General features: G+C 45.4%; 1 protein-coding gene across 2 annotated transcripts in view; it reads right to left on the bottom strand.

Moving 5' to 3' along the window:
• hmcn1 (hemicentin 1) overlaps window positions 1–27,865 on the bottom strand; it is a 740,737-nt gene that overhangs the window by 539,674 nt on the left and 173,198 nt on the right. For both annotated transcript variants that reach the window (XM_068037415.1, XM_068037414.1), the window contains exon 6: window positions 6,602–6,708. In XM_068037415.1, coding sequence (XP_067893516.1) covers window positions 6,602–6,708 — 107 coding nt within the window. The remainder of the gene's footprint in view (window positions 1–6,601; window positions 6,709–27,865) is intronic.

Below are 27,865 nucleotides of genomic sequence, written 5' to 3' on the forward strand. Positions count from 1 at the left end.
TGACCTTATGATTGAAGGAAGGTCATTGATGAAGCAGCTGAAGATGATTGGGCCTAGGACACTACCCTGAGAAACTCCTGCAGTGATGTCCTGGAGCTCAGATGATTGACCTCCAACAACCACAACCATCTTCCTTTGCGCTAGGTATGACTCCAGCCAGCTGAGTGTTTTTCCCCTGATTCCCATTGACCTCAGTTTTGTGAGGGCTCCTTGATGCCATACTCGGTCAAATGCTGCCTTGATGTCAAGGTCAGTCACTCTCACCTCACCTCTTGAGTTCAGCTCTTTTGTCCATGTTGAAACTCAAATATATTACAGCTCCCTTGACCAAATGATCTGACAAGGCCTATACAGGGAGAGAAAGGGGAGGAATTTCACATTCTCATTAAAAAGAATATAATCAAGAAAGGGTTATAATACATACAGGAACAAAGTAGCAGCTTTTTAACCCTTATTTTACTGATACGATTTAATAACTTATTTTGGTCTTGAGAGAAGTAAACCTCCATACAGAAAGCAGATTGTATTTCATCTGTAATTAAAACAGAAAGTGCTGGAAATACTCAGCAGGTCTGGCAGCATCTGTGGGGAGAGAAACAGAGTTAAGGTTTCAGGTCTGTGACCTTTCATCAGAACGGCCCCTTATCCTGAGACTGTGTCCCCGCGTTCTAGATTCCCAGACCAGTGGGAACAATCTCTCAGCTTCTACCTATAAAGCCCTTTCAGAATCTTCTATGTCTCATTTAAATCACCTCATTCTTCTAAACTCCAGAGAATATGGGCCCAATTTACTCAGCCTCTCATTATAGGACAACCCCCTCATCCCAGGGACCAATTTAGTAAATCTTCGCTGCACTGCCTCCAGTGCAAGTACATCCTTTCTTAAATGTGGAGACCAAAACTGCACACAGTATTCCAGGTGCGGTCTCACCAAAGCCCTGTACAATTTTAGTAAGACTTCTTTATTCCTGTACTCCAATCCCCTTGCAATTAAGGCCAACATGCCATTTGCCTTCCTAATGGCCTGCTGCGCCTGCATGTTAACTTTGTGCATTCCACGGGAGTGAAATTGGTCTCCGCCAGCAGTGCAAAACAGGCTTGTCGCTAATTGACAGCCTATTTTTTCACTGTGCTCATCTTTCCATGGAAGTTCACAGAACGATAGTTCAGACTGTTTTTGGAGACTCATTTCCTAGTCTCAGTATTGCTTCTACTTGGTTTGAAAATTTAACATTTTGACAATATTTTCCATGTTAATGAAAAATAAGAACTGGCACCAGTGAAAAATTGGCTGCCAATTCGTGAGGAGCCCATTTCGCACTGTAGGCATAGGCCATTTTCACCCCCATTATTTTTAAAATGGAAGCATCATGTTTTTCAGTGCCCCTGTTTACTAAGAGGTTACTCTATTCAGAATCTTCACTTTAGCATTTTCAACCATTATCTGTCATAAACCTATTTACACATTTGGTTATCCTGACCATTCTTGAGTGCCATTTTTGTGTACAGCAAGATTACATTGGTTTCTAAGGAGTCCTTGCACTACAGTGCGTTTCCTCAAAACTAATTACATGCTGGCCCACACTTAACCTTTCCAGGCAGGGTGGCACCAACTACCTCCTCCCCTGAAAACGTGCAGTTACAACCCTTTTATCGCTGTCTGGCAAATGCCTTGCAGCACCGTTGAGCAAAACTGCAAAAATCACATGCTTTTCAGCAGAAGTGTACTAGCACATCTTATCATTATGACTGTCTTCCTCTACCCTTACAGGAGGGTCTTTTTATCTCTCCACACTCATAATGCACATAATTGTCTGTATCTTGTTATTTGACTGGCCTCAAACAGCAATTAGTTACAAACTTCAAGGAGGTAACTACGGTTATGGGGGAGGGGGGAGGAAAAGGTAACATGAAAGCAACAAAGAGGCAAATAGATATAGGGGATAGCAAAACCACCTAGTCTTGTACATTTCCTAGATAACAACTTTTAGAAACTGTCTTAGGTCATTAAAATACAATTCACTCAGAGAAAGGATTTTTTAAAAATCTCACCTATATGTAAGAAGTGCAGAAGTGATTTCTCAAATAAATGAATTTGAAGTAAATGATGCTGCAATATCACATAAACAATAGGTCATATCCAACCTTTCCAGCTATATTCAACCTTGCCCGTCTAAGAGCGAAGTCCAAAGTACGGAAAGTCCTCATCAGAGAACTCCTCTTTGCTGACGATGCTGCTTTAACATCTCACACTGAAGAGTGCCTGCAGAGTCTCATCGACAGGTTTGCGGCTGCCTGCAATGAATTTGGCCTAACCATCAGCCTCAAGAAAACGAACATCATGGGGCAGGACGTCAGAAATGCTCCATCCATCAATATTGGCGACCACGCTCTGGAAGTGGTTCAAGAGTTCACCTACCTAGGCTCAACTATCACCAGTAACCTGTCTCTAGATGCAGAAATCAACAAGCGCATGGGTAAGGCTTCCACTGCTATGTCCAGACTGGCCAAGAGAGTGTGGTAAAATGGCGCACTGACACGGAACACAAAAGTCCGAGTGTATCAGGCCTGTGTCCTCAGTACCTTGCTCTATGGCAGCGAGGCCTGGACAACGTAGCCAGCCAAGAGCGACGTCTCAATTCATTCCATCTTCGCTGCCTTCGGAGAATACTTGGCATCAGGTGGCAGGACTATATCTCCAACACAGAAGTCCTTGAAGTGGCCAACACCCCCAGCTTATACACACTACTGAGTCAGCGGCGCTTGAGATGGCTTGGCCATGTGAGCCGCATGGAAGATGGCAGGATCCCCAAAGACACATTGTACAGCGAGCTCGCCACTGGTATCAGACCCACCGGCCGTCCATGTCTCCGCTATAAAGACGTCTGCAAACGCGACATGAAATCGTGTGACATTGATCACAAGTCGTGGGAGTCAGTTGCCAGCATTCGCCAGAGCTGGCGGGCAGCCATAAAGACAGGGCTAAATTGTGGCGAGTCGAAGAGACTTAGTAGTTGGCAGGAAAAAAGACAGAGGCGCAAGGGGAGAGCCAACTGTGCAACAGCCCCGACAAACAAATTTCTCTGCAGCACCTGTGGAAGAGCCTGTCACTCCAGAATTGGCCTTTATAGCCACTCCAGGCGCTGCTTCACAAACCACTGACCACCTCCAGGCGCGTATCCATTGTCTCTCGAGATAAGGAGGCCCAAAAGAAAGAATTCTATTTAAGTTCAAAGCTGAATTAAATTAATTATGTTTGATTTATGTTGTCCCAATTATATTAATTGAAAATGTCAACAGCCGTAGATTTTCACCAGACGTTGTAGAATTTAAATCTGAATTGCATGCTCAATATCGCATCCCCGATGAAATACAGCATCATCAGTGTAGAGGAGTTCCCTGATCAAGATGTGATGTGCTTTTGTCTTTGCTTTCAGTCTTGATAGATTGTAGAGCTTGCCATCTGACCTCGTGTGCAAGTAGACTCCTTCCGTATCTGCAGGGAAGGTGAAGGTCAGGAGCATGGAGAAGATGATGATGATGCTGATGATGCTGTGTTTGTCGCTCACGCAGAAACTCAGCTACAGTGACTCATGGACTGTCTCTCCAATGTCTGTAAATTGTTCATCTTGACTATAAGTATCACGAAAACCGTGGTCATGGGACAAGATGTTGCGTCACCGCCCTGATCACACTAAATAACACCCCGCTGGAAGTGGTTAGCAAATTCTGCTACCTTAGGGCAACGGTGACAGACAATCTGTCCCTTGATCCAGAGCTCGATACACACATAGGGAAAGCAGCTACCATCTTTGGCCAACTTGCAAAACGCGCATGGAATAACACCAAGCTGACCTTTCGGACCAAGCTCATGGTTTATAGGGCCCGTGTTCTCACCCCCTTGCTGTATGGCTACGAAACATGGACGACCAGGAAAAGGAGCTCAATAATTTCCATCTTCGCTGTCTGTGGCGCATTATGGGTATATCCTGGCAGGACAAAATCACAAGCGTGACAGTCCTCTCAAAGGCAGAGCTCCCAACTGCGTTGGTACTAATCAAACAGTGGTGGATTTGGAGGATTGGACACGTCTGCAGGATGGAAGACGGTCGCATACCCAAGAACCTTCTGTAGGGTGACGTAGCCTGGGCCAGACAACCAGCGGGATGCCCAAAGCTCCGCTTCATGGATGCTTGCAAGTGTGACATGTCAGCCCTAAATGTCAACTATCGCACTTGGGAGTCACTCGCTGGCGAAAGAGGGAAATGTCGACACATCCTGTGGATTGGTGTGCACTACCACGATGACCAGTTGCTACAGCAGCTTGGCAACAGGTGCCAACATCAAAAACAACAACTGATATCGTCACTTGGCAGCTTCACGAGCAGCACTTGTGGCAGAACCTACCTCTCAAGGATTGGCCTTCACAGCCATCAACAAAGGTGCACCAAGAGAAGACACCCAACTTAAGTGGATTGTTTGCTGTGTGTCCTTCTTGTTTCATAGGTGGAAGGATGCCAACCAACCAACGAAATGGAGAGGTCAACATTTTCAACTGGGGTACACAGAAGTTCAAACAGTTTTTAATTTCTTGTGGCACTAAAATGGGAATGAGAGCATCAAACTTTGATTGTTAACTTCCACTGTGTAACCCAATTGTGTAAAGCCAAACATTACAGTAATGAATGTGCAGCAATAATATCTGCAGGTTTCTTAGAACGAAGCCTGTTCTTTTACGAAGAAAAAGGGTTTTTTAAAATTGCATTATAATGCTGCCATTTCCCAGCATGCAGCTCTTGTTCACCAAGGCAGCAAAACCAAAGTAAACTAAGCAAATTGACCTAGTCTGGTGGCTAGGATGACTGAGTCAAAAACGGTTCTTGTTGACAAATGGCCTTATCTTAGCAGGCAAGTTTACTTTGGTTTCTCTGCTGTCTGCGTGACACTCATGCATTGGGAGCCAAAGGCACCACAGTAATACAAGAAGAGCTTAACATTCTGGTTCCATTAATGAATTAGCACCATGCTGTGTGTTACTTTGTTTCAGGAAATTATGTGTTCTATTTTGTCATAACATCAAAAATGCAAGTAACACAACTCTCTATTGACTCAATATTTTGAAACCATAATTATCTGCTTACTATCAAATCAGGATAAGGAAGAATGAATCTATAAACTCTTAGACAAGGAATACTTCTTTCAAAAATAATATCCCATTTACATTACAGGACCTTTTCCAGCTGCTGCTGTGTTCAAGCATGTTCCTGGTTATTCAGCAGGGTGACTGGCAGCCACAACAGAATGACTACATACCCTAACTTTGCACACAAACAGAAATTTAAAGCTATTCCACTTATAACATCTTGTTCATGCAGAGATGCTCACAGGATGGGATGGATCTGACTTTCTGGGGTAGATTTTAATTTCACCCCCCCCCTCCCCCCACCACCCTGGCTCCTTCCTACCTGCCATAATAACAATGTATGCCACAAACACGTGGCATTCCTAGAATCCAGCATTGCTATGACACATGGTGCTCCTGAGATCCAACATACAGCACTTCTGAGGTACAGCAGTGTTATGGTACATTACATTACTGGGATCTAGCACTGCAGCACATGGAATTCTAAGGGTCCAGGAGTTTTATGGTATATGGAATTTAAGGTCCAGGGCTGCTATGGCATAGTGGAGACCCTATGTCACGTCTGGTGGGAAATTCCATTTGTGGCCACAGATAATGGGGAAGCCAGTACAAAGGCTGACCACACAATTTTCCACCCCACGCACAGGAGTTAAGCTGGTGAACCAGAATAACTCCAAAGAAAAATTGGCCCCAGAATGTCCCCACGCTTGATCCCCAGGAAAAAAACCTTAGACTAGGGAAGAAGAAACAGATAACATAAAGTGCTTAGAAAAGACTTTGGCCATGCATGCACAATGGGAAATATATTCATACTTTATGTGGGCAAAATCAATACAGCCCAATTCAGGTTATATATACCTGGGTCACCACCAATTAACGCTGAACTCTCTCATAAATCCAAACTTATCAACATCATATTCTGTTTGGCACACAAAATTAGCCTTGATGATGTTACGCCTTTAAATGCAAATCCCATATTTTCCCATAATAATGAAATGCTTTCACAGCAGAGAGCACAGCCATTGCATTAGGATTGCACCTGCCAGTGCCCTCCAATACTAACCCCTGGACAAGGTGGGTAATCCATCAAATAGCAGGCTTGGACAACCCCTCCACCCCTCACCAAACTTGTCATTGTAAGAGAGAGAACAGGTATACTGGCCATCACTTGTATGTCAGGTCCCCATCCAGGGTCAGATCTGAAAATTCCCTAGCTTAGGGAGTGCCCACATCTTGCCTGTCATTTGCCCTGTAAGGGGCTGATGGAAGTTCCATCCATTACAAGGCCACAAGGAATCTCACAGAAACAGCAGAGACCCAGCATTTTGTTGTGTTCCCTTATTTCCTTGGGGATTCTGCTGATCTCTTGATGAAGTTAAGATGGGAGATTGGCAGAATCCTATAGAATATTGTGTGTCTTCAGAGAACTTTATACTTATCATTTTTGTAAAGATTTACCTTAATGGTCCAGAGTCCTGGTTCTGGATCCTTGACATTAACCACTCTGGCAGAATTTGCAATGTGTAAGAGCTCATTAAGACCAGACCCTTTCTTTATCATCTTTCCTAAAAGCCAAAAGAAAAGAAAAATGTTTAATCAATGATAACCTACTACTATTGTTAAATGATTGTATAAAAACCTTGAACAAAGTTCTCCTAAAGATTTCAAAGATAATGCCAAGCTTTTAGTAAAATTAAAGTTAATAATAGTTATATTTTTAACATTCACCACATTTACTCCCAAGCTAGAAAAGTTCTGCTTGGGTAATATATTCAATGGGTGAAAATTTTAACTCATTCAAAACCCATCCACTTGAACAGAGTTAAAATTGGGCCCAATGAGTCTATCCTTGAGCATTTGTCACTCAGCTAAACAGGACCAACATTATTCTGAGTCTCAAAATTTAAACAAAGATCTGGCACCAGTTAGGTCACCATGGATTCTTGAGTTTGAGGGTTAGCCAGGGTTGGGATTTGATCTTGCCACTTTGTTGGTTAGAAGTCCATCACAAAACTATCAGAACTGTCTGACTGTTTCCAGAGATAATGGGCTGAATTTTATAAGCCCACCGTCGAGATCAGTGACAGGCGAAGGGGGCGAGCTGCACTTCACGGAGCCACCATGATCCTAAGCGTGGTAGCTCATTTAAATAGCCGAGGTGGGCTGCACCTTGATCACATGGAGGGGACAGGCTGAACGTCCCTGGCAATGGCGTCAGCTGCCTGTGTGCAGGCACTGGTGCCATTTTTAAAGGGCTTTGAGCCGTAGTTAAATTTAAATATTTAAAGCGCAAGGGAATAAAAATAAATATGGACATTTCTTCTGCCCCTCTCCCACCCCCAATAACAATTAAATTTATTACTTGCCCGCCCCCACAAAACACTTAACTTGTCCACCTGACCTTCCCCCCCAACTTCAAACCCTTCCCACCAACCCCTACACCCATGATGTTACTTTGACTCTGTTCCCCCCTCTTCCCGCACTAAGGAACTTACCTCCTCCCCCCTCCCCACATGTGTCCTGCCTCATTTCCCTGGACGCTGATCCGAAGGCATGGGAATGTCGGCAACTGGGCCGAAGATCAAAGCAGGAAATTAGGCGGGGGCGTAAGAATAATTAATGCATTCATTTACATTTATTTGAATATGCAAATGAAGTCCTGTTGCCAAGTGGTGGGGGGGGGGGGGCGGGTGGGTGCCGCCACGATGACTCGCCACCACCGACAATATTGGGCCGGGCCCCCACCCCCCCCGCCCGGCGCAGGGTGCATGGTGGCCCTCTCTCGGAGGCATTTTCCGTCCCCCGCCACAAAACCCGCGTCAGGTGCTCTGTAAAATCTAGCCCACTGTTTTCAAGATGTGAGACCTACTCCGTTTAGCAGAGGTACAAATTTTATTAGCCAAATGTGGAGCAGCATCAGTGAGACTTAAGATCCCCGCAGCTCATATAGCTAAGGAAAGAAGAGATAGAGAACCAGGTTTCAGCTTAAATCTGAAATTAAATGGCCAAATAATTAATGTTCCTAATTTAAAACAGGCCTATGTTAGTTTGATTTAAATCCATTTCAAAACTTTAAAACAAGTATTTGGACACTATGGCCTAGCAACTGTATTGCAGCCGGATTGGGCACAATTTCAATATAGTGCATGCTGCACATGCCTAATGAGGCCAGTCTCACTTGCTTATTACTGAAAAACTGCAGGCACCAGCCTCAGGAGCTCAGACACCGTCTGAAGTCATAACAAGAGTCTGGGAAGAAGAGTGAGGCAATCCGCCGGGAGGTGAATGGTGGATTACAGTGGCCCATGGATTTAATGCATAGCCTTTACCAATATGGTGGCCAGCATGGAATATTAGACTATTAGGTGCCCATTTTACACATGTAAAACAGGTGCAAAGCAATCCAGTTTACATTTGTAAGGATCGATAGTAGTTAATAATATACACTTAATTATCACTACCACTGTAAATGGAAATCACTGCAGTGCACAGCACAGGACACCTAACATAACCACAGTCCAAGCAATGGCCAAAATATGATGGCTTCAAAAAATTTGTTCTGCACACATAAGCACAGATTAGAACTCCTGGTGGCAGTCATGCGGCGGGGAGCAAGGCAGACAGAAAAATGTATGGCCCTCTGTAGCACAGGGCCAGTGATATTTTAACTCCCACCCAAATCCAGCATGAAGCGATAGCTGACCAGTTGGTGAGAGCACAGTTTGAGCTGCAGAAGGCCGCGATTGTGCAAAACAAAATTTACTTATAAGGAATGCCTCAGTAACCGGCCCAGAATATGTTTTTTTTTGGTGTGGCCATGAGGAGCAGAAGTGCTCCTCCTGGACACACAAAATATTAAAGCCCACTGTAAACCTGCCCCAGCCTCAGGATCATCATCCTCCACTCGTACACTGTTTGCTGACGAGCTCAGCATGAGACCTCACTGAATGGCCTGTAACAAAAGCCTGGGCCCCACAATGTTTCAGGCCTTATGCCAGCAACAACTTCACGGGCAATGACTATGCACCACCTGTCAACCAACCATAATCCTACTGAAGTTAAAATTAGCTGAAAGGAACTTGCTTTCTCTGATTATTACTGAACTAGAGTAGACTCAGTGGCTACCATCCTGTTGCATAAGCCCTGAAATTAGCCAGTGGAATTGGCGTCATGTAAACTGATGCAGCCCTTCTGTGAACCTGCCCGAAATTCACTTTGTTGCACCAAGGGGTCTCAGCAATCAGTATTCACTTATTATAATGGGTTACTTATTGGACTCATTACATCCTTGAGCTAAACATTCATCTGCAACCGGTTTCGGGTGTGGGGGTCACAATTCACAATCTGTCCAAGCCCGTTCCAATGAGGTAGGCAGCATGCAAACTTTGTGCAGCCTCATTTCCATGATTACAGTATTCAGCCAAGCGGAACCCACACTGTGGGCTGGCTGAACGTTCAACAGGGGAACTAACAACATGTGAGGCTAGCATGTGTTTCGCTAACCTCCAGCTCTTAAAGGCAGTTTGCCCCTCTTAAAGGGGAGCTGCATTGACTGACAGGAAGCTGCTGCTCACTGCCAGTAATACAATTGGCTGCAAAAAGAAACAAAACAAATGGAGCACCAGAGAAGAAAGAGGACTCCCAGGTTCAAAGCTGCAGCACAGGAGTCCTTAGTAATGGAGGTCAAAAGGAGAGATGCCATGTTTCCTTGGGGGTACAGGAGGTCCTCAAGGACAATCCTCAGAAGGGATGGGATCAGGTAGCCAGGGAGGTCAATGCAAGGAGTCTGGCCTCAGGGACATGACAGCAGTGCCGAAAAAAGTGTAATGCCACACGTGTGTGATCAAGGTCAGTGAATGATCTTCATATGATATCTCCTACTCACCACACCACCAATCTCTCATGTTGTTGTATGTACCATGCCATCACTCACCCATTAGCAGTCCCCAGCAGTCAGGACTCAGGCCTAACATTCAGATATTGCACCTCACCCTCACACACCTTTCAATGATGCCAGCCTCACACCCACCTCTCGCAACCTCCACATACATCCAGTTATTCAGCTATGACAGGCATATCACCCAAAATGCAGTGCAACACGAACACCAACATTCTTACCTCGCTCTGGCAGGACAAGATTGCACAGATTAGAAGGGAGCAGAGCACAACAGATGGGGAACGGGTACGCCTCTATCAGCTAAGCACTACAGAGAAGATGGTGCTCCACATCATGGAGCCGGCTGTGGCAGAACCCGTTGCATCCGGCATCACCAAGAACATTGAGGATGATGGTATGTTCCTGCCTTATGCCCCTTCTCAAATCCTGCCTAACCCTCATCTTGCTATCTGGAATGAGGTGAAAACTGTTGATGGTATTCACAATGGACGTCTTGATTCCAACCCCCCCACACCTCGTCTCTCAATCCAACCCTCCACTTATGATTTTCTGCTTTCAGATACCCAAGAAATGCCACCTTTCCAGCCACAGCAGGAGTAAAGGCAAGAGCAACACCATGGCATTGATGAAGAAACACCTACACTTGATCTGACACTTGCAGCCACCAGACCATATACTGGCACTGCTCAAACTTTAGAGGATAGTGTAGAGTTGGGATCTGCACGTGGTGAATCACCGATCATGAGTGGGATGCAGTCAGGCCAGGAATAAAGGATAGCTCACATGCCAATTCCCCAGAGGACGAGGTCGCACACGAGTTCTGCTGCAGCAGACTCAGATGAGGACTATAGGTGGCCTATAGAATGACGCTGATGAACACAGAGATGCTTGGTGCATTTTGGTAGGGCTGCCAGACTGCCTCCTGTCACTGTCAAGAAGCGTGGAGGAGTCCAGCTCCAATGTAGCACAGGGCATCACGAAGAGCTTAGAGTCATAGAATCATACAGCACAGAAACAGGCCCTTCAGCCCATCGTGTCTGTGCCGGCCATCAAGCACCTACCTATTCTAATCCCATTTTCCAGCACCTGACCCGTAGCCAAGGAGCTTGCAGCCCATTCTTTCCAGCGTGGAGGTAGTGGCCAACTCCATGACTGCACTTGCAGACACTGCCGTGATGCAACATCTGGTGACTGCTGTATCTGCTTCCACTGCTGGCAGAAGCCACCCAACATCTGAGTGCTGCACTGGAAATTCAAAGGGAGGACATGAGATCCAGACTTACTTCCATGCAGGCTCAGACAGCTGTCATCATGGCTGGGGATCTCAAAGGGGCATGCAGGCTTAGACAGCAATCCAACAATCTTTGATTCAGTAGATTACTAGAATTGCTGAGATGCTGCCCCAGGGAAGTGTATGTGGCAGTACGGAGCACAAACCTACTGTCCTCTCTCAGGATGACAGCATTTGAGCTCCCACTGCTGCCATTCAGCCAGTGCCCTTTCTGAAACCTCTCAGGCAGTCAGCCCAGGCTGCTTCCACCCATGCTGAGATGATGCAGTCTGAAGCCAGGCCTTCTAGGGCCAGAGCTGCTCAAGGTCATCCTGCAAGGCCATCCGCAGTGTCTTCCAGTAGAAGTCAGCAGCCTTGCACCAGCCATGCTGCAGCTACTGGGGTAGCACTAGCACCTGCAAAATAGGCACTAAGGGAATGCACAAGGGTGAATAGCTCATTAATGTTTATTTAATTGGATATGTTGCTGGATAAAGATATTATGGAAAGTTTTTTTTTGTATTTTATAGCAGGATCTTGACGAAGAGGATGCTGTGATGGGGCATCCCTGAAGGATGGGAAAATGGGGAATAGTGGAGCCATGGTGGTGAAGGAATGATATCCTGAGGAAAACTGAGTTTGTATAGCCTCTCTGGACAGCCCGTCCAGAGTAAAGGAATCCCGGATGCCTCCTCCTTGCCTCCTCCTCCTGGGGTGGCCTCCGGATGGCTGGTGGCAATGGCTGCACCCTCATGATAGCAATGTAATGGGGGGGGCAGCAGGCTACCACAAAGTTTGATACACACTTTGGAGAGTACTGTTGGCTCCCCCTGAGCAGTCCAGGCAGTGGAACCATTGCTTAAGCACACCAATGGTCTATTCTGGTTTCTGGTGGCTGCATGTCTTTCATTGTATGCCTGTTGTCCTCAAGTAGTCAGGTGGTGGATGGCATTCATCAGCCATCTGTACAGGAGGTCTCCCTCGTTACCAGGCAGCCACCCTCTGGTTCTTCTTGGTTGCTCGAAAATGGTGGAAACAGCAGACTGCCTCAGGATGAAGGCATCATGGCTGCTGCCAGGATAGTGGGCATCACTAACATGATGGCTTGTGCATGGTCACACAGTAACTGTACATTAAAAAGAGTGGTCATCCCTATAGTTCCTGTACCTCTCTCTGTTGATACAGGGACATGCAGAGCAATGTGCGTGCAGTCGATGGCTCCCTGCAGCATTGGGAATTCGCTATCTTGACAAAGCCACATGCCCGCTCATCCTCCTTCTGTCTGCTTAGAGAGAAAATGATGAATTCGCTTCTCTTCACTTATGGGGCCGCCATCACTTCCTGGATGCAGCAATGGGCAGCGTACTGGGAGATGTTTGTTACATCACCTCTTCCCTTAGGTGTAGAAATTGAGGGCCATGGTGACCTTGACAGCCACTGACAGCACCATCTTCATGCACCCGAGTGTGAGGCTGCAGGTCCTGTTGAAGGAGATGGCACAGTTCTGTGAACACCTCTTGTTGAATCCCAGGTGCCTCAAGCATTGCTCCTGGGTAAGGTGGAAGAAGAAGAAGCACTGCCTGACAATCCATGGTGGGTGCAGCCTTCAGTAATGATCCTTCCTCCTCCACACTCTTCACAGAGCTTCCCCTCTCTGCAGCCTCTGCTGGATTTCTCGATCATGTGACAGGAAAACTTTTTTCGCCCAGAGGGTGGTTGGAATCTGGAACACACTGTCTGAAGAAGTGGTAGAGGCAGGAACCCTCACAACATTTAAGAAGTATTTAGATGAGCACTTGAAACGCCATAGCATACAAGGCTATGGGCCAAGTGCTGAAAAATGGGATTAGAATAGATAGGTGCTTGATGGCTGGCAAAGACACGATGGGCCGAAGGGCCTGCTTCTGTGCTGTACAGCTCTATGACTCTATGATCCAGAGGCATAGCCCCCATACCTCTTGCAAACTTGGTGTGGATAGGTGACAAAATCCTCTGCTCTCCCTAAATGAATGCACCAACTGACCACAACACCTCCAAAAACACTCCACAGTACTTCCACAAACTTTGCTACAGCAGAAGTAAGTCAAAAACACCTCATTTGCAAGTTGGATGGCTGACTCTTTAAATAACACTAGTGAGAGGGCCCTTGTGCATCTGAGGGCATGTTCAGCTGACTGTGATTAGCACATGTGTACACTGGACCTGCGTGGTCCAAGTTTCCAGAACATGTGTCAAACTAGCTGGAACGACTGATTGACATCATAATTGACCACTCCCGATGCTTCCAGTGCACACATGGCATTCCCACGCTAGTGCCCTTCCCAACATAGGGCGCCACACTGACTCTGCCGAAGGTGCATCGCACGCCATTTTCTTACTTCAGGGTATCCTTAGTGCCAGCAGCAGGGCTATGGAACCCAATTTCATGGCCCTTAAGTTTCAACTGTGACCTTCAAAATCAAAAGGTTTGAAACACATCATACTCGGTACATCTCACATGTTTAGGAATGCCATGGCAAAGTTTGAGCAGATCGATCTCGAGTGAAGAAAGAAAGAAAGCTTTTACAATGCAATGACCTTGCCCTTGGCGAATCCCTATAGATTAGAAACTCCTCATGCTCCATTACTCAACAATGACTTTGACTCTATCCAAGTAAATCTGTCAGTCACCTAATTACTATCTCCAAATGGGATTATGTCTGGTTGCATTATCACACTAAAATTCCTCAATGTGTTTTTCTTCAGATGGATCATTTGTTGAATGGAGTTGATTTAATTAGACATGCTAGGTAATAATAATGAAAAATCTCAAGACAAGATTGGTATATGGAGCCTTGGAGCTTTCCTGAATTATTGGATACAAAAAATTGGACCCGCAGAAGTAATTAATTGTCTGCCTTCAAATCCCTACACTGTTCATAGGTGTAATTAAAAATAAGATTCTTTGTTGCCTGATTTCAAAATAAAGTGATTTTTTTGGTCGTCATTTTGTGAAAGGGTGGTGGGTGGGAAATTGTGTTGTCTATTAATGGTTTTATCATTTGTCATAATATTCAAAAGAGTTTTAAAAAGTGACAACAATCAATGTAATGGGTAATGAGTTTATGACTCTTTATAAAGGGATGCAAACATTTATAGCTACAAATTGGATAAGGCCCGTTAGCAGGTATGGGGATCGCACTGTGCGATTACCCCATGCCTGTTGGAGGTGAAGCAGGCAGCACACAAACTTTGTGTTGCTTGCTCATCTCCATGAGGAAAAAGGCAAAACAGGCAAATGGCATGTTGGCCTTCATAGCAAGTGGATTCGAGTACAGGCGCAGGGATGTCTTGCTGCAATTATACAGGGCCTTGGTGAGGTCACACCTGGACTATTGTGTGCAGTTTTGGTCTCCTTATCTGAGGAAGGATGTTCTTGCTATAGAGGAAGTGCAGCAAAGGTTTACCAGACTGATTCCTGGGATGGCGGGACTGGCGTATGAGGAGAGATTGAGTCGGTTAGGATTATATTTGCTGGAGTTCAGAAGTGTGAGGGGGGATCTCATAGAAACCTATAAAATTCTAACAGAACTTGACAGGGTAGATGCAGGAAGGATGTTCCTGATGGTGGGGGAGTCATAGTCTAAGGATATGGGGTAAACCTTTCAGGACTGAGATGAGGAGAAATTTCTTCACCCAGAGAGTGCTGAGCCTGTGAAATTCGCTACCACAGAAAGCAATTGAGGCCAAAACATTGTACGTTTTCAAAAAGGAGTTAGATATAGCACTTGGGTCTAAAGGGATCAAAGGGTATGGGGCGAAAGCGGGAACAGGTTACTGAGTTGGATGATCAGCCATGATCATAATGAATGGTGGAGCAGGCTGGAGGGGCCGAATGGCCTACTCCTGCTCCTATTTTCTATGTTTCTATGTTTCTATGATTGGGGTGTGCAGCCCAGCACTAAGCATTCTGCTGAGTAGCTGTACGCTTAGCAGGGGGCCCAGGCTCCCACTCATCAAAACCAGCGTGCACCTCTTAAAGGGGAAGTGCATTCTGGCTGCAGCAGGGAGTGGAAGTGGATGGGAAAGACTTTCTCAGCATGAAGAAACAAGAGCAATGGAGAAGCAGGCTAGAGGAAGGGCTCCCAGGTTCTTAGATGCAGTGCTGGAGGCCTTAGTGCAGGAGGTGAAAAGGGGGAGAGAGGTAATCTTTCTGCAGGGGACCAGGAGACCTTCCAGACATACTCTACAAAGGCAATAGGAGCAGAGGTCATTGCTAGGCGTCTGGCCCCTGAGGACCTGGATTCAGTGCTGGAAAAGGTTCAATGCCCTCAGACAAGTGGTCAAGGCCGGTGACCACCAACCTCACACACTGCTCAATGCACCACACCCCCATCACTGACCCATCGGCAATCTCTAGCAATCAGGACTCATGTCTAACATTCATATGCTCCACCTCACCCTCACACACTTTTCACTGCTGAAAGTCATAGGAACATAGGACATAGGAACATAGGAAGATAGGAACAGGAGTAGGCCTTTCAGCCCCTCGAGCCTGTCCCACCATTCAATGAGATTATGGCAGATCTGCGGCCTAACTCCATATACATGCCTTTGGCCCATATCCCTTAATATCTTTGCTTAACAAAAATCTATCTCAGATTTAAAATTAACAACTGTTCTAGCTTCAACTTCTGTTTGTGGGAGAGAGTTCCAAACCTCTACCACCCTTTGTGTGAAGAAGTGTTTCCTAACATCTCTCCTGAATGGTCTGGTCCTAATTTTTAGACTATGCCCCCTAGTTTTAGAATCTCCAACCAGTGGAAATAGTTTATCTTTATCTAGCCTGTCTTTTCCTGTTAATATCTTGAAGACTTCAATCAGATCACCCCTTAACCTTCTAAATTCTAGTGAAAACAGGCCTAATTTGTGTAATCTCTCCTCGTAACTTAACCCCTGTAGTCCAGGTATCATTCTTGTAAACCTACATTGCACTCCCTCCAAAGCCAATATATCCTTCCTAAGGTGTGGTGCCCAGAACTGCTCACAGTACTCCAAGTGGGGTCTAACCAGGATTTTGTACAGCTGCAACATAATCTCTGTGTCTTTATACTCCAATCCTCTGAATATAAAGGCCAGCATTCCATTAGCCTTTTTGATTATTTTCTGCACTTGCTCGTGGCATTTTAAAGATCTATGCACCTGAACCCCCAAGTCTCTTTGGACATCGATTGTACTTAACCTCTTCCCATTTAGAAAGTACCCTGCTCTATCCTTTTTAGGTCCAAAATGGATAAACTCACACTTACCCGCATTGAAATCCATCTGCCACAGTTTTGCCCATTCACCACGTCTGTCAATATCTCTTTGCAATTTTATGCTATCATCTAGACTGTCTACAATGCTGCCTAACTTTGTATCATCAGCAAATTTGGATATATGACTTACTACGCCATCATCCAAGTCATTAATAAATAATGTGAATAATTGAGGCCCCAACACAGATCCCTGTGGGACATCACTAGTCACATCCTGCCAATCGGAGTACTTACCCATTATCCCCACTCTCTGTCGCCTACCACTCAACCAAATTCCTAACCATGTCAATAATTTGCCCTCAACTCCATGGCCTTCTACCTAAGTTAACAGTCTCTTATGTGGGACTTTATCAAATGCCTTCTGGAAGTCCATATAAATAACATCCATGGACACTCCCCTGTCCACTACCTTAGTCACCTCTTCAAAAAATTCAATGAGATTTGTCAGGCATGACCTTCCCGTCATGAATCCATGCTGGCTGTCCCTGATTAACTGAAATTTTTCTAGGTGTTCAGTCACCCTATCCTTGATTACAGACTCCAGCAACTTGCCCACCACAGATGTCAGGTTAACTGGCCTGTAATTTCCTTGGTTCCCCCTTTCACCCTTCTTAAAAAGTGGAGTGACATGTGCAACTTTCCAATCCTGAGGGACCACTCCTGAATCTAGGGAACTCTGAAAGACTATAGTTAGGGCATCTACAATGTGCTCGCCTACTTCCTTTAACACCCTTGGATGGACACCGTCAGGGCCTGGGGATTTCTCACTCTTTAGTTCCATTAATTTCCTTGTTACTGATGATTTACTTAAATTAATTGTATTAAGTCCCTGTTGCCTATCGGCTATTAATTTTTTCGGGACTTCTGGCAAGTTATCTTCCTTTTCAACTGTAAATACTGAGGCAAAGTAATTGTTCAACATGTCTGCCATTTGCCCATTATCAATGACAATATCTCTAGTTTCAGCTTTTAGTGGGCCTACATTGCTCTTGACCACCCATTTTTCCTTTATGTAACTATAAAATTTCTTCTTATTGATTTTGATGTCTCTTGTAAGTTTCCTTTCATAATCTCTTTTAGTAGCTCTTATAAGCTGTTTTGTGACCCTTTGCTGGTCTTTGTATTGATCCCATTTGGCTGGATCTGTGTTGCATTTTTGTAAGCCCTTTCTTTTTGTTTTATGCTATCCCTAATCTCTTTAGTTGTCCATGGCTGTTTTTTCTGTGAAGTGGAACTTTTTCCTCTCAGGGGTATATACTCACTCTGTATTTTGTTAAATGTTTCTTTAAATATTCTCCACTGTTCTTCAGTCGTTTGACCCATTAACAGATCTACCCAGTTTACTGTGGACAGTCTCTGTCTCATCCCAGTAAAGTCAGCCTTACCCAAGCCTAAAATTCTAGTAGCTGATTCATTCTTTTCACTTTCAAACGCTACCTTGAATTCAATCATGTTGTGATCACTATTTGATAAATGTTCACGCAGTTAGGCTACTAATTAAATTTGGCTTATTACTCATAACTAAATCTAACATTGCCTGTCCCCTTGTTACATCTAGGACATATTGCTGTAGGAAACTATCCCGGACACATTCCAGAAATTCACTACCTTTCTGACAGGTGCTAGTCTGCCTCTCCCAATCTATGTGTAAGTTAAAATCCTCCATTAATACTACTCTGCCTTTGTTACACACTTGCCTAATTTGTGCATGTATGCAATCGAACACCTCATAACTGCTACCAGGGGGTCTATACGCAACACCCATTACAGTTTTAGATCCTTTTCTGTTCTTCAATTCCACCCATAAGGTCTTCACTGGATGCTTTCCCCTCATTATATCCTCCCTCACCAATGAGGTGATATTATTTCTAATCAGTCAGAATACTCCACCCCCTTTGCCATTTTCCCTGTCCCTCCTGTAAACTTTATAACCAGGTATATTTAGTTCCCAGTCCCAACCATCCTGCAGCCACGTCTCCGCAATGGCCACCACATCATAATTTTCCATTTGAATTTGCACCTGCAGTTCATCTAGTTTATTTCTTACACTCCGTGCATTTATGAGGGGCCTAGATAGAGTAGACAGGAAGGACCTGTTTCCCCTAGCAGAGAGGTCAATTACCAGGGGGCACAGATTTAAGTTGATTGGTAGAAGGATTAGAGGGGACATGAGTAAATACTTTTTCAACCAGAGGATGGTGGGTGTCTGGAATTCACTGTCAGGAATGATGGTGGAGGCAGAACCCCTCAATTCTTTTAAAAGGTACCTGGACATGCACCTGAAGTGCTGTAACCTGCAAGGCATTGGGCCAGGTGCTGGAAGGTGGGATTAGATTGGGCGGCTAGTTTTTTCAGCCAGCACAGACACGACGGGCTGAATGGCCTCCTTCTGTGTCGTAATTTTTCTATGGTTCTATGGAATGTCCCAGAGGACATGGGGCAGATTAGCAAAGAGACCATCCCCACAGTAAAGGGAAAAGGGAAACAAAAATGCCCTACAGTAAACAGGATCTACCCAACGAAGAATCCAATCATCAGGTCCCATACCCAAAGCTGATCAACCCAACAATTTTAATTCAGAATTCAGCAAGGACAAGCCCCAGAAGAAAACTCATACACCTCACAGGGACTAAAAAACAATTTATTACCCACTGCCACTGTAGGGAGAAAAATTATCAATGTATTGGAACCTGAATGGTTAAAGCCACGTGTTGCAAAAACAGCAGTTGAATGGTTAAAGCTTGTACATACAGCAGAACATGCTTTCAGCAATAATGGAAATTTGCAGACCCCAAGCTTCGCCAACAACCACATGTCTGTTGAGATGCACATCTCCAGGATATTACAAAGTGATACTAGAGAAACTCTAATCCCATTTGACGACACATAAATATCCCGGCAAAACTCCAAAAAATTATTAAATCAGCATAGCTGACAAAGACAGCAGCAGCAAATCTAAGATTAAGGAGTGAATTCGAGGAGTGAGTATTGAGAATAAATGTGTGTTTTCTTCCTTTTTTCTTTTCCACAACTAAAAAAATGCCCCTATTTTCATGTTTCATTCCACATGGTGCAGAGGTGTGAAGAAAACGCGATATGCCATATGAGAAAAACATCAGTTGGAAACTTACATTAGACTTTTAAGGGAGAAAATCCTACAGTTAACTTTTAAAAAACTGGCAGCCAAGATGGCCACCGCAATTTGCATCTGAAAGACCTTTGCACACTCCAAGGCCCAATCGGAGCCAGAAATCTGAGAAGGCCTGGACCCAGGACGATGTCTTGCTCTAAGTAATTGAATTACCTAGGATTGCTTCATTAGCACAGCAGTCAAGGCAATCCTGACACCTTGACTTTGAAAGAGCAAACCCCTCCAAGTGTAAATATTGGCATCCTGGGGCTTGTGGAGCCAATTCTGAATCTTGTATCTCATTAGAAGGTTCCAGAGAATAGCTTGAGGCAGTCATGAAACCGTCTGTCCCTCTCTGACAAAACTGGGAGTTTTGTGACACAGACAAGAGACAAGCAGTAACTGAGTGTGCAGCAGTAGAGAAGGCTGCATGCCTCCCTTTCTTTCTTTTCCTTCTCACCAGAAAACATATAATTTGCAAACCGTCTGCAACTGCGGACCCTCCAAGCCTACTGACTGCTACAGACAGAGACCAGAAGAGAGCCACCTACAATTCTGCCACCAAAATACACCCTTAGCAAAGCGGGCCAACCACAATGTGCACTTTGACCAGTCAAAGACTTCAAGAATACAACTCTAGCCAGAAGACCACCAAATCATCCAACCTCACACTGTGCATTTAACTTTTATATATTCTGGACTTTAATCCAACCAAATAATCTACTTTCCACTTTGTAATCTATTTGTATGTGTGTGTGTGTGATTCTCATGTGAATCTGTGTGTGAATGTGTAGCATTTTCTTTATTATTTTACATCGGGTTTAGCTTGTTGAGTAAAATAAACCTACCTTTTTTTTGTTTAAACTCAAGAAAACCTGTCCGATTGCTTCTTTCACGATCACATTAAAGGTAAAAGGTAAAACACTCACTAAAGTCCTTTACGGAAGGAAATCTGCCGTCCTTACCTGGTCTGGCCTACATGTGACTCCAGACCCACAGCAATGTGGTTGACTTTTACATGCCCTCTGAAATGGCCTAGCAAGCCACTCAGTTGTATCTAACCGCTACGAAGTCAAAAAAAAGGAATGAAACCGGATGGACCACCCGACATCGACCTCGGCACCGGAAACAACAACAGCAAACCCAGCCCTGTTGACCCTGCAAAGTCCTCCTTACTAACATCTGGGGGCTTGTGCCAAAGTTAAGAGAGCTGTCCCACAGACTAGTCAAACAAGAGCCTGACATAGTCATACTCACGGCATCATTCCTGAGAGACAACGTCCCAGACACTGCCATCACCATCCCCGGGTATGTCCTGTCCCACCGGCAGGACAGATCCACCAGAGGTGGCGGCACAGTGGGATTAAGTAGGGAGGGAGTTGCCCTGGGAGTCCTCAACATCGACGTTGGACCCCATGAAGTCTCATGGCATCAGATCAAACATGGACAAGGAAACCTCCTGCTGATTACTACCTACCGCCCTCCCTCAGCTAATGAGTCAGTACTCCTCCATGTTGAACAGCACTTTGAGGAAGCACTGAGGTGGCAAGGGCACAGAGTGTACTCTGGGTGGGGGACTTCAATGTCCATTACCAAGAGTGGCTCAGTAGCACCACTAATGACCGAGCTGGCCGAGTCCTAAAGGACATAATAAAAACAAGAAATGCTGGAACCACTCAGCAGGTCTGGCAGCATCTGTGGAAAGAGAAGCAGAGTTAACGTTTCGGGTCAGTACCCTTCTTCGGTGGTGGCCATTGCGGAGACGTGGCTGCAGGATGGTTGGGACTGGGAACTAAATGTACCTGGTTATAAAGTTTACAGGAGGGACAGGGAAAATGGCAGAGGGGGTGGAGTATTCTTACTGATTAGAAATAATATCACCTCATTCGGACCCGAAGAAGGGTACTGACCCGAAATGTTAACTCTGCTTCTCTTTCCACAAATGCTGCCAGACCTGCTGAGTGGTTCCAGCATTTCTTGTTTTTATTTCAGATTTCCAGCATCCGCAGTATTTTGCTTTTATCCTAAAGGACATATCTGCTAGACTGGGTCTGCGGCAGGTGTTGAGGGAACAAACAAGAGGGAAAAATATACTTGACCTCGTCCTCACCAATCTGCCTGCCGCAGCTGCATCTGTCCAGGACAGTATTGGTAGGAGTGACCACCGCACAGTCGTTGTGGAGACGAAGTCCCGCCTTCACATTGAGGATACCCTCCATTGTGTTGTGTGGCACTACCACCGTGCTAAATGGGATAGATTTTGAACAGATCTAGCAATGCAAAACTGGGCATCCATGAGGCGCTGTGGGCCATCAGCAGCAGCAGAATTGTACTCAGCCACTATCTGTAACCTCATGGCCCAGCATATCCCCCACTCTACTACAGACTCGGTGGGCCGAAGGGCCTGTTTCAGTGCTGTATCTCTAAATTAACTAAACTAAACTAAATTACCATCAAGCCAGGAGACCAACCCTGGTTCAATGAAGAGTGCAGGAGGGCATGCCAGGAGCAGCACCAGGCATACCTCAAAATGTGGTGTCAACCTGGTGAAGCTACAACACAGGACTATCTGCGTGCCAAACTGCATAAGCAGCATGCGATAGACGTGGCTAAGCGATCCCATAACGAACGGATCAGATCTAAGCTCTGCAGTCCTGCCACATCCAGCCGTGAATGGTGATGGACAATTAAACAACTAACTGGAGGAGGTGGCTCCACAAATATCCCCATCCTCAATGATGGGGGAGCCCAGCGCATCAGTGCGAAAGATAAGGCTGAAGCATTTGCAACAATCTTCAGCCAGAACAGTTGAGTTGATAATCCATCTCGGCCTCCTCCTGAAGTCCCCAGCTTCACAGATGCCAGACTTCAGCCAATTCAATTCACCTGATATTGAGAAACGATTGAAGGCACTGGATACTGCAAAGGCTATGGGCCCTGACAATATTCCGGCAGTAGTACTGAAGACCTGTGCTCCAGAACTTGCCGTGTCCCTAGCCAAGCTGTTGCAGTACAGCTACAACACTGGCATCTACCCGGCAATGTGGAAAATTGCCCAGGTACGTCCTGTACACAAAAAGCAGGACAAGTCCAACCTGGCCAATTACCGCCCCATCAGTCTACTCTCAATCATCAGTAAAATGATGGAAGGTGTCATCAACAGTGCCATCAAGAGGCACTTGCTTAGCAATAACCTGCTCAGTGATGCGCAGTTTGGGTTCCGCCAGGGCCACTCAGCTCCTGACCTCATTACAACCTTCGTTCAAACATGGACAAAAGAGCTGAACTCAAGAGGTGAGATGAGAGTGACTGCCCTTGACATCAAGACAGCATTTGACCGAGTATGGCATCAAGGAGCCCAAGCAAAACTGAGGTCAATGGGAATCAGGGGGAAAACCATCCGTTGGCTGGAGTCATACCTAGCGCAAAGGAAGATGGTTGTGGTTGTTGCAGGTCAATCATCTGAGCTCCAGGACATCACTGCAGGAGTTCCTCAGGGTAGTGTCCAAGGCCCAACCATCTTCAGCTGCATCATCAATGAACTTCCTTCAATCATATGGTCAGAAGTGGGGATGTTCCCTGATGATTGCACAATGTTCAGCACCATTCGTGACTCCTCAGATACTGAAGCAGTCCGTGTAGAAATGCAGCACGACCTGGGCAATATCCAGGCTTGGGCTGATAAGTGGCTAGTAACATTCGCGCCACACAAGTGCCAGGCAATGACCATCTCCAACAAGAGAGAATCTAACCATCTCCCCTTGATATTCAACGGCATTACCATCACTGAATCCCCCACTATCAACATCCTAGAGGCTACTATTGACCAGAAACTGAACTGGAGTAGCCATATAAATACCGTGGCTACAAGAGCAGGTCAGAGGCTAGGAATCCTGCGGCGAGTAACTCACCTCCTGACTCCCCAAAGCCTGTCCACCATCTACATGGCACAAGTCAGGACTGTGATGGAATACTCTCCACTTGCCTGTATGAGTGCAGCTCCAACAACACTCAAGAAGCTCGACACCATCCAGGACAAAGCAGCCCACTTGATTGGCACACCATCCACAAACATTCACTCCCTCCATCACCGACGCACAGTGGCTGCAGTGTGTACCATCTACAAGATGCACTGCAGCACTGCACCAAGGCTCCTTGGATGCTTAGACAGCATCTTCCAAACCCACAATCTCTACCAACCAGAAGGACAATGGCAGCAAATGCATGGGAACACCACCACCTGCAAGTTCCCCTCCAAGTCACACACCATCCTGACTTGGAACTATATCGCCGTTCCTTCACTGTCGCTAGGTCAAAATCCTGGAACTCCCTTCCTAACAGCACTGTGGGTATACCTACCCCACATGGACTGCAGCGGTTGAAGAAGGCAGCTCACCACCACCTTCTCAAGGGCAATTAAGGATGGGCAATAAATGCTGGCCTGGCCAGTGACGCCTACATCCCATGAATGAATTTTAAAAAAGGTGGTAAACACAACCACCATTTAAAAATAAACTCTGTTACAGTCAAATAAGAGGAAGGGCAAGAGGGGTGACTGTGACCCACTCCTCACCTTGGCTGTAACAGTAAGAACATGTTCAGCCAGGTGAGAAGGATGGAGGTGGTTGGGGATTGGTTGGGCCTCTGTTCAAGGAAGAAGCAGAGGACTGTAAGGTCATCCTGGTGGGGGACAGAGGTGTAGAGGGACTGGACATCCATGGTGAGAAGGAGATGGTCAGGGCCAGAAAACTGGAAAGTGTTAAAATGATGGATGCCATTGGAAGAGTTGAGGATGTAGGTTGGAAGTGACTGGTAATGGCGAATGCTGATGTGGGGAAGTACAGTTTATTCAATATTTTATATTATTGCACAAAGATGAGTTGTATTGATTGAAATAAGTAAATCTAATCATATTCACTCAGTGTGAAATAAAGCAGCTTAATAATTTGTTCAATAGTGGCCTTGCCTGTATCTTCAATAGTGCAATAGAGTCAGGGATACTGCTCTTAGACCAGAAGATAGCTCATGTAACTCCTATTTTCAAACAAAGGGGCAAAAAAAAAAATCAGAGCCAGGGTCTATCAGCCTGACATCTGTTATTAGGATGATGTTGGAAGGGTTCATAAGAGATACCCTTTATTATCACTGGGAAAAAGAAGGGTCCATTAGAAATTCATAACATGGCTTCTTTAGAAATAGGTCATGCCTAACCAATAGGATAGAGTTCTTTAAGGAAGTCAAATGTTAGTGCATGAGGGAAATCCAGTAGATATTGTCTGCCTACACTTTCAGAAAGCCTTTGATAAGGTATTTCTTACTAGGTTACTTCACAAGATGGAAACTTGTGGTATTAGTAGAAATTTGAAATGCTGGATTCGGAATTTGCTCCAATCCCACAGTCAAAGGTTGTAGGTTATGGATGTGGTTCAGCTTGGAGACACGTTACCAGTGGTGCCCCTTGGGATTGATCCTAGGCCGGCTACTCTTCACTGTCTTTATTAATGGCCTGGACAGTGGTTTTGGGAATATGTTAAGTAAGTTTGGAGAGGACACCAAGCATTAAGACGGTGGACGATTGCAATCAAATTCATTGAGGTTTAGAAGTTCTGGGAGAGTGGGTCACACACTGGCAAATGGTGTTTAACTTAGATAAATGCAGTGCCATGCACGTTGGTAGGGCCAACACAGAATACATGTATCATTTGCAGGGAAGAATACTGATACAGATCAAGAGAGAAAAAGATCTTGGTGTCATTGTGCATAGATGACTGAAGGTTCATAACCAATGTCGAGAAGCTGCAGCTAAAGATAGCAAGCTATTGGGTTGTATCAATAGACGCTTTCAGTACAAATCAAAGGAGACCATTTTGGCATTATACAGATCATGGGTCAGGCTGCATCTTGAGTATTGTGCCTGGTTTAGTCCCCCCACTAGCCTTGAAAAAAGTCCAGAGAGAGCTACAAGGATGATTCCTCGTTTAAAGAACCTCAGTTACTTAACTAGGCTCAAGGACTTTGGTCTATTTACTTGAGAGCAGCATAGATTTAGAGATGACTTAATAGTTGAATATAGTGTAATTAAAATAAAAGTCTGCATCGTATCCCTATTGATAGGTTATTCCAGTTTAACAGATTGAGGAAGACCAGGCAGTATGAGTTTAAGCTATGAAAAGTGTAGGAATACACTAGATGTTAGGTTGGTTCTGCTTTTCTTAGAGAATCATGAGTTTATAGAATACATTGCTGCCTGATGTGGTGGGTGCTGACACTCTGCATGGTTCAAGAGGGAGCTGGACCGGTTCCTGACTGGGACAGAGAGCATATAAGAAAGCAAATGTCATTATTGCTACAGGTGGTTCATGTGATCTCCTGGACTGTTTTTTTTTGCCTGAGGGGATCAGAAAGGAATTATACAGGATTATTTTTTTCCCTTATTGACCTTGGGCTTTTTCTGCTTATTTGCCTCCCCCAGAAGATTACATGGCTGCAGGGGCCAGAGGAGTCTGATGTGGGGGAGGTTGTTGTTGTGATGGGATAGTGGGGGCGGTGGTGGGGGAAGGAAGGAGAAGTGTTAACTATGATGGCTCAGCCATCATGCTAAGGGCATGACTTTTTCTGACTGTCAATTTTTTATGTTCGGCAGTTTTATGTATCGTCTAAATAAATGTTTGTTTGATCTGCCTTCAGAGAGAATGAAGAAACATAAGTGTGAACAATACTAATATCCATGAATGGCTGAATTAGGGGGACCTTTTAATCTGTTGTCCTGAATGGGCACTACTGGAAAGACTGCATTTTCTTTTACAACTGAATAGATCGCAAAGTCACTTCAGAAAGAGAAAGAGATAGCTAAAGAAAGGAGAGAGAGAACAACAGACAATCACTTTGGGCCCGATTTTCCTTGCGGGATCAGGAAATGGGTGCCAGGACTGTTTCCAGGTCCTGTTCCCACCCCTGAAGGGAAGCAATCACAGCCCCTGATTTTCATGTGGGCAGGCTGCTAATTAGCTGGCGGAGGTGGGACTCAGCAGCCAATTTGTGGAACGGAGGCAGGACAGAAAGAGAAAGTTCCTAACTTAAACCGACCACAACTGCCATTACTGTGGCTGCTGTTGCATGAAACAATTGCTGTATTGCTGATGGAGCAGGAAAGGCAGAGGGCTGAAATCCAGGGCAGGGCTGCTCTTCACTTTGCTGATGCACCGGAGGCAGCGAAGGAGAGGAGGGAGGTACTCTTTTCAGAGGGTGGCAGGAGAAGGACACCCTCCCAGAACAAGCAGGCCTGGATTGAGGTGGCAGAGACCATGAGTAGATGGAGTGTCATTAGGAGAAACTGGGCTCAGTACAGGAAGAGGTTCAATTACCTTATTCGCTCCGGCAAGGTGAGTGCAATGCCAAACCCTCATGACAGGCCTCTGAGTAGTCAACCTCCAACAGACACACCAGCTGAGGAGCCTCAGGTCACTTGTGGCTCCTGAACATGGGAGAAATATGTGCCCAGAGCACTTACTGACTCCTTAGCATAGCTCAAAGCCCTAGTGCTATTGAGGATCTGCCAGCACTGATACATGCAACTTCTTATGTCAAGGAGACACTGGCATTGGTCATAGAGGCCAGCAGTGCTTTATCTCTTTCTCTCTCTCTTTTGTCCTCACAGGAGAAAGGGCTCACAATGTCCACAAAAGGGCTTAGACTGACGGAGGTGTTCCCATCCTTCACCACTGTGGAAGAGGGAGCATTGGAGATTGCCAGGGTTGCTGGCCACAGAAAGTCAGGGAAGGCGAGATGGGCATCCCTAGTGGCGATGGTGAACAGAAACTGGAATTCATAGATTAAGAGGGTTCATTGCTCTCCAGACTGTCTGACAGCATGCCAAAGACTCAGCTGTATTGGGAAGTCTCCGCTCTGCAGAGGCTTCTGCTCTCCAAGGCTGGTTCTCATGATCTTTTCTTGTGTCTCCCACAGCTTCAAACGTCGAGGTGGAAGGATAATTTACTGTTTCAGCACTGGGCCATGCGCTGCCAGAGCAGAACTCCATGCCAGCACAGTCACATGATATGAAAGTGCTTCCATTTTTTTGTAAATATCTTTTGAGGACTCATATTTAACTAGTGGAAATGAATTCATT

This window comes from Heterodontus francisci, chromosome 8 (genome assembly GCF_036365525.1).
Source record: "Heterodontus francisci isolate sHetFra1 chromosome 8, sHetFra1.hap1, whole genome shotgun sequence".
Classification (NCBI taxonomy): Eukaryota; Metazoa; Chordata; class Chondrichthyes; order Heterodontiformes; family Heterodontidae; genus Heterodontus; species Heterodontus francisci.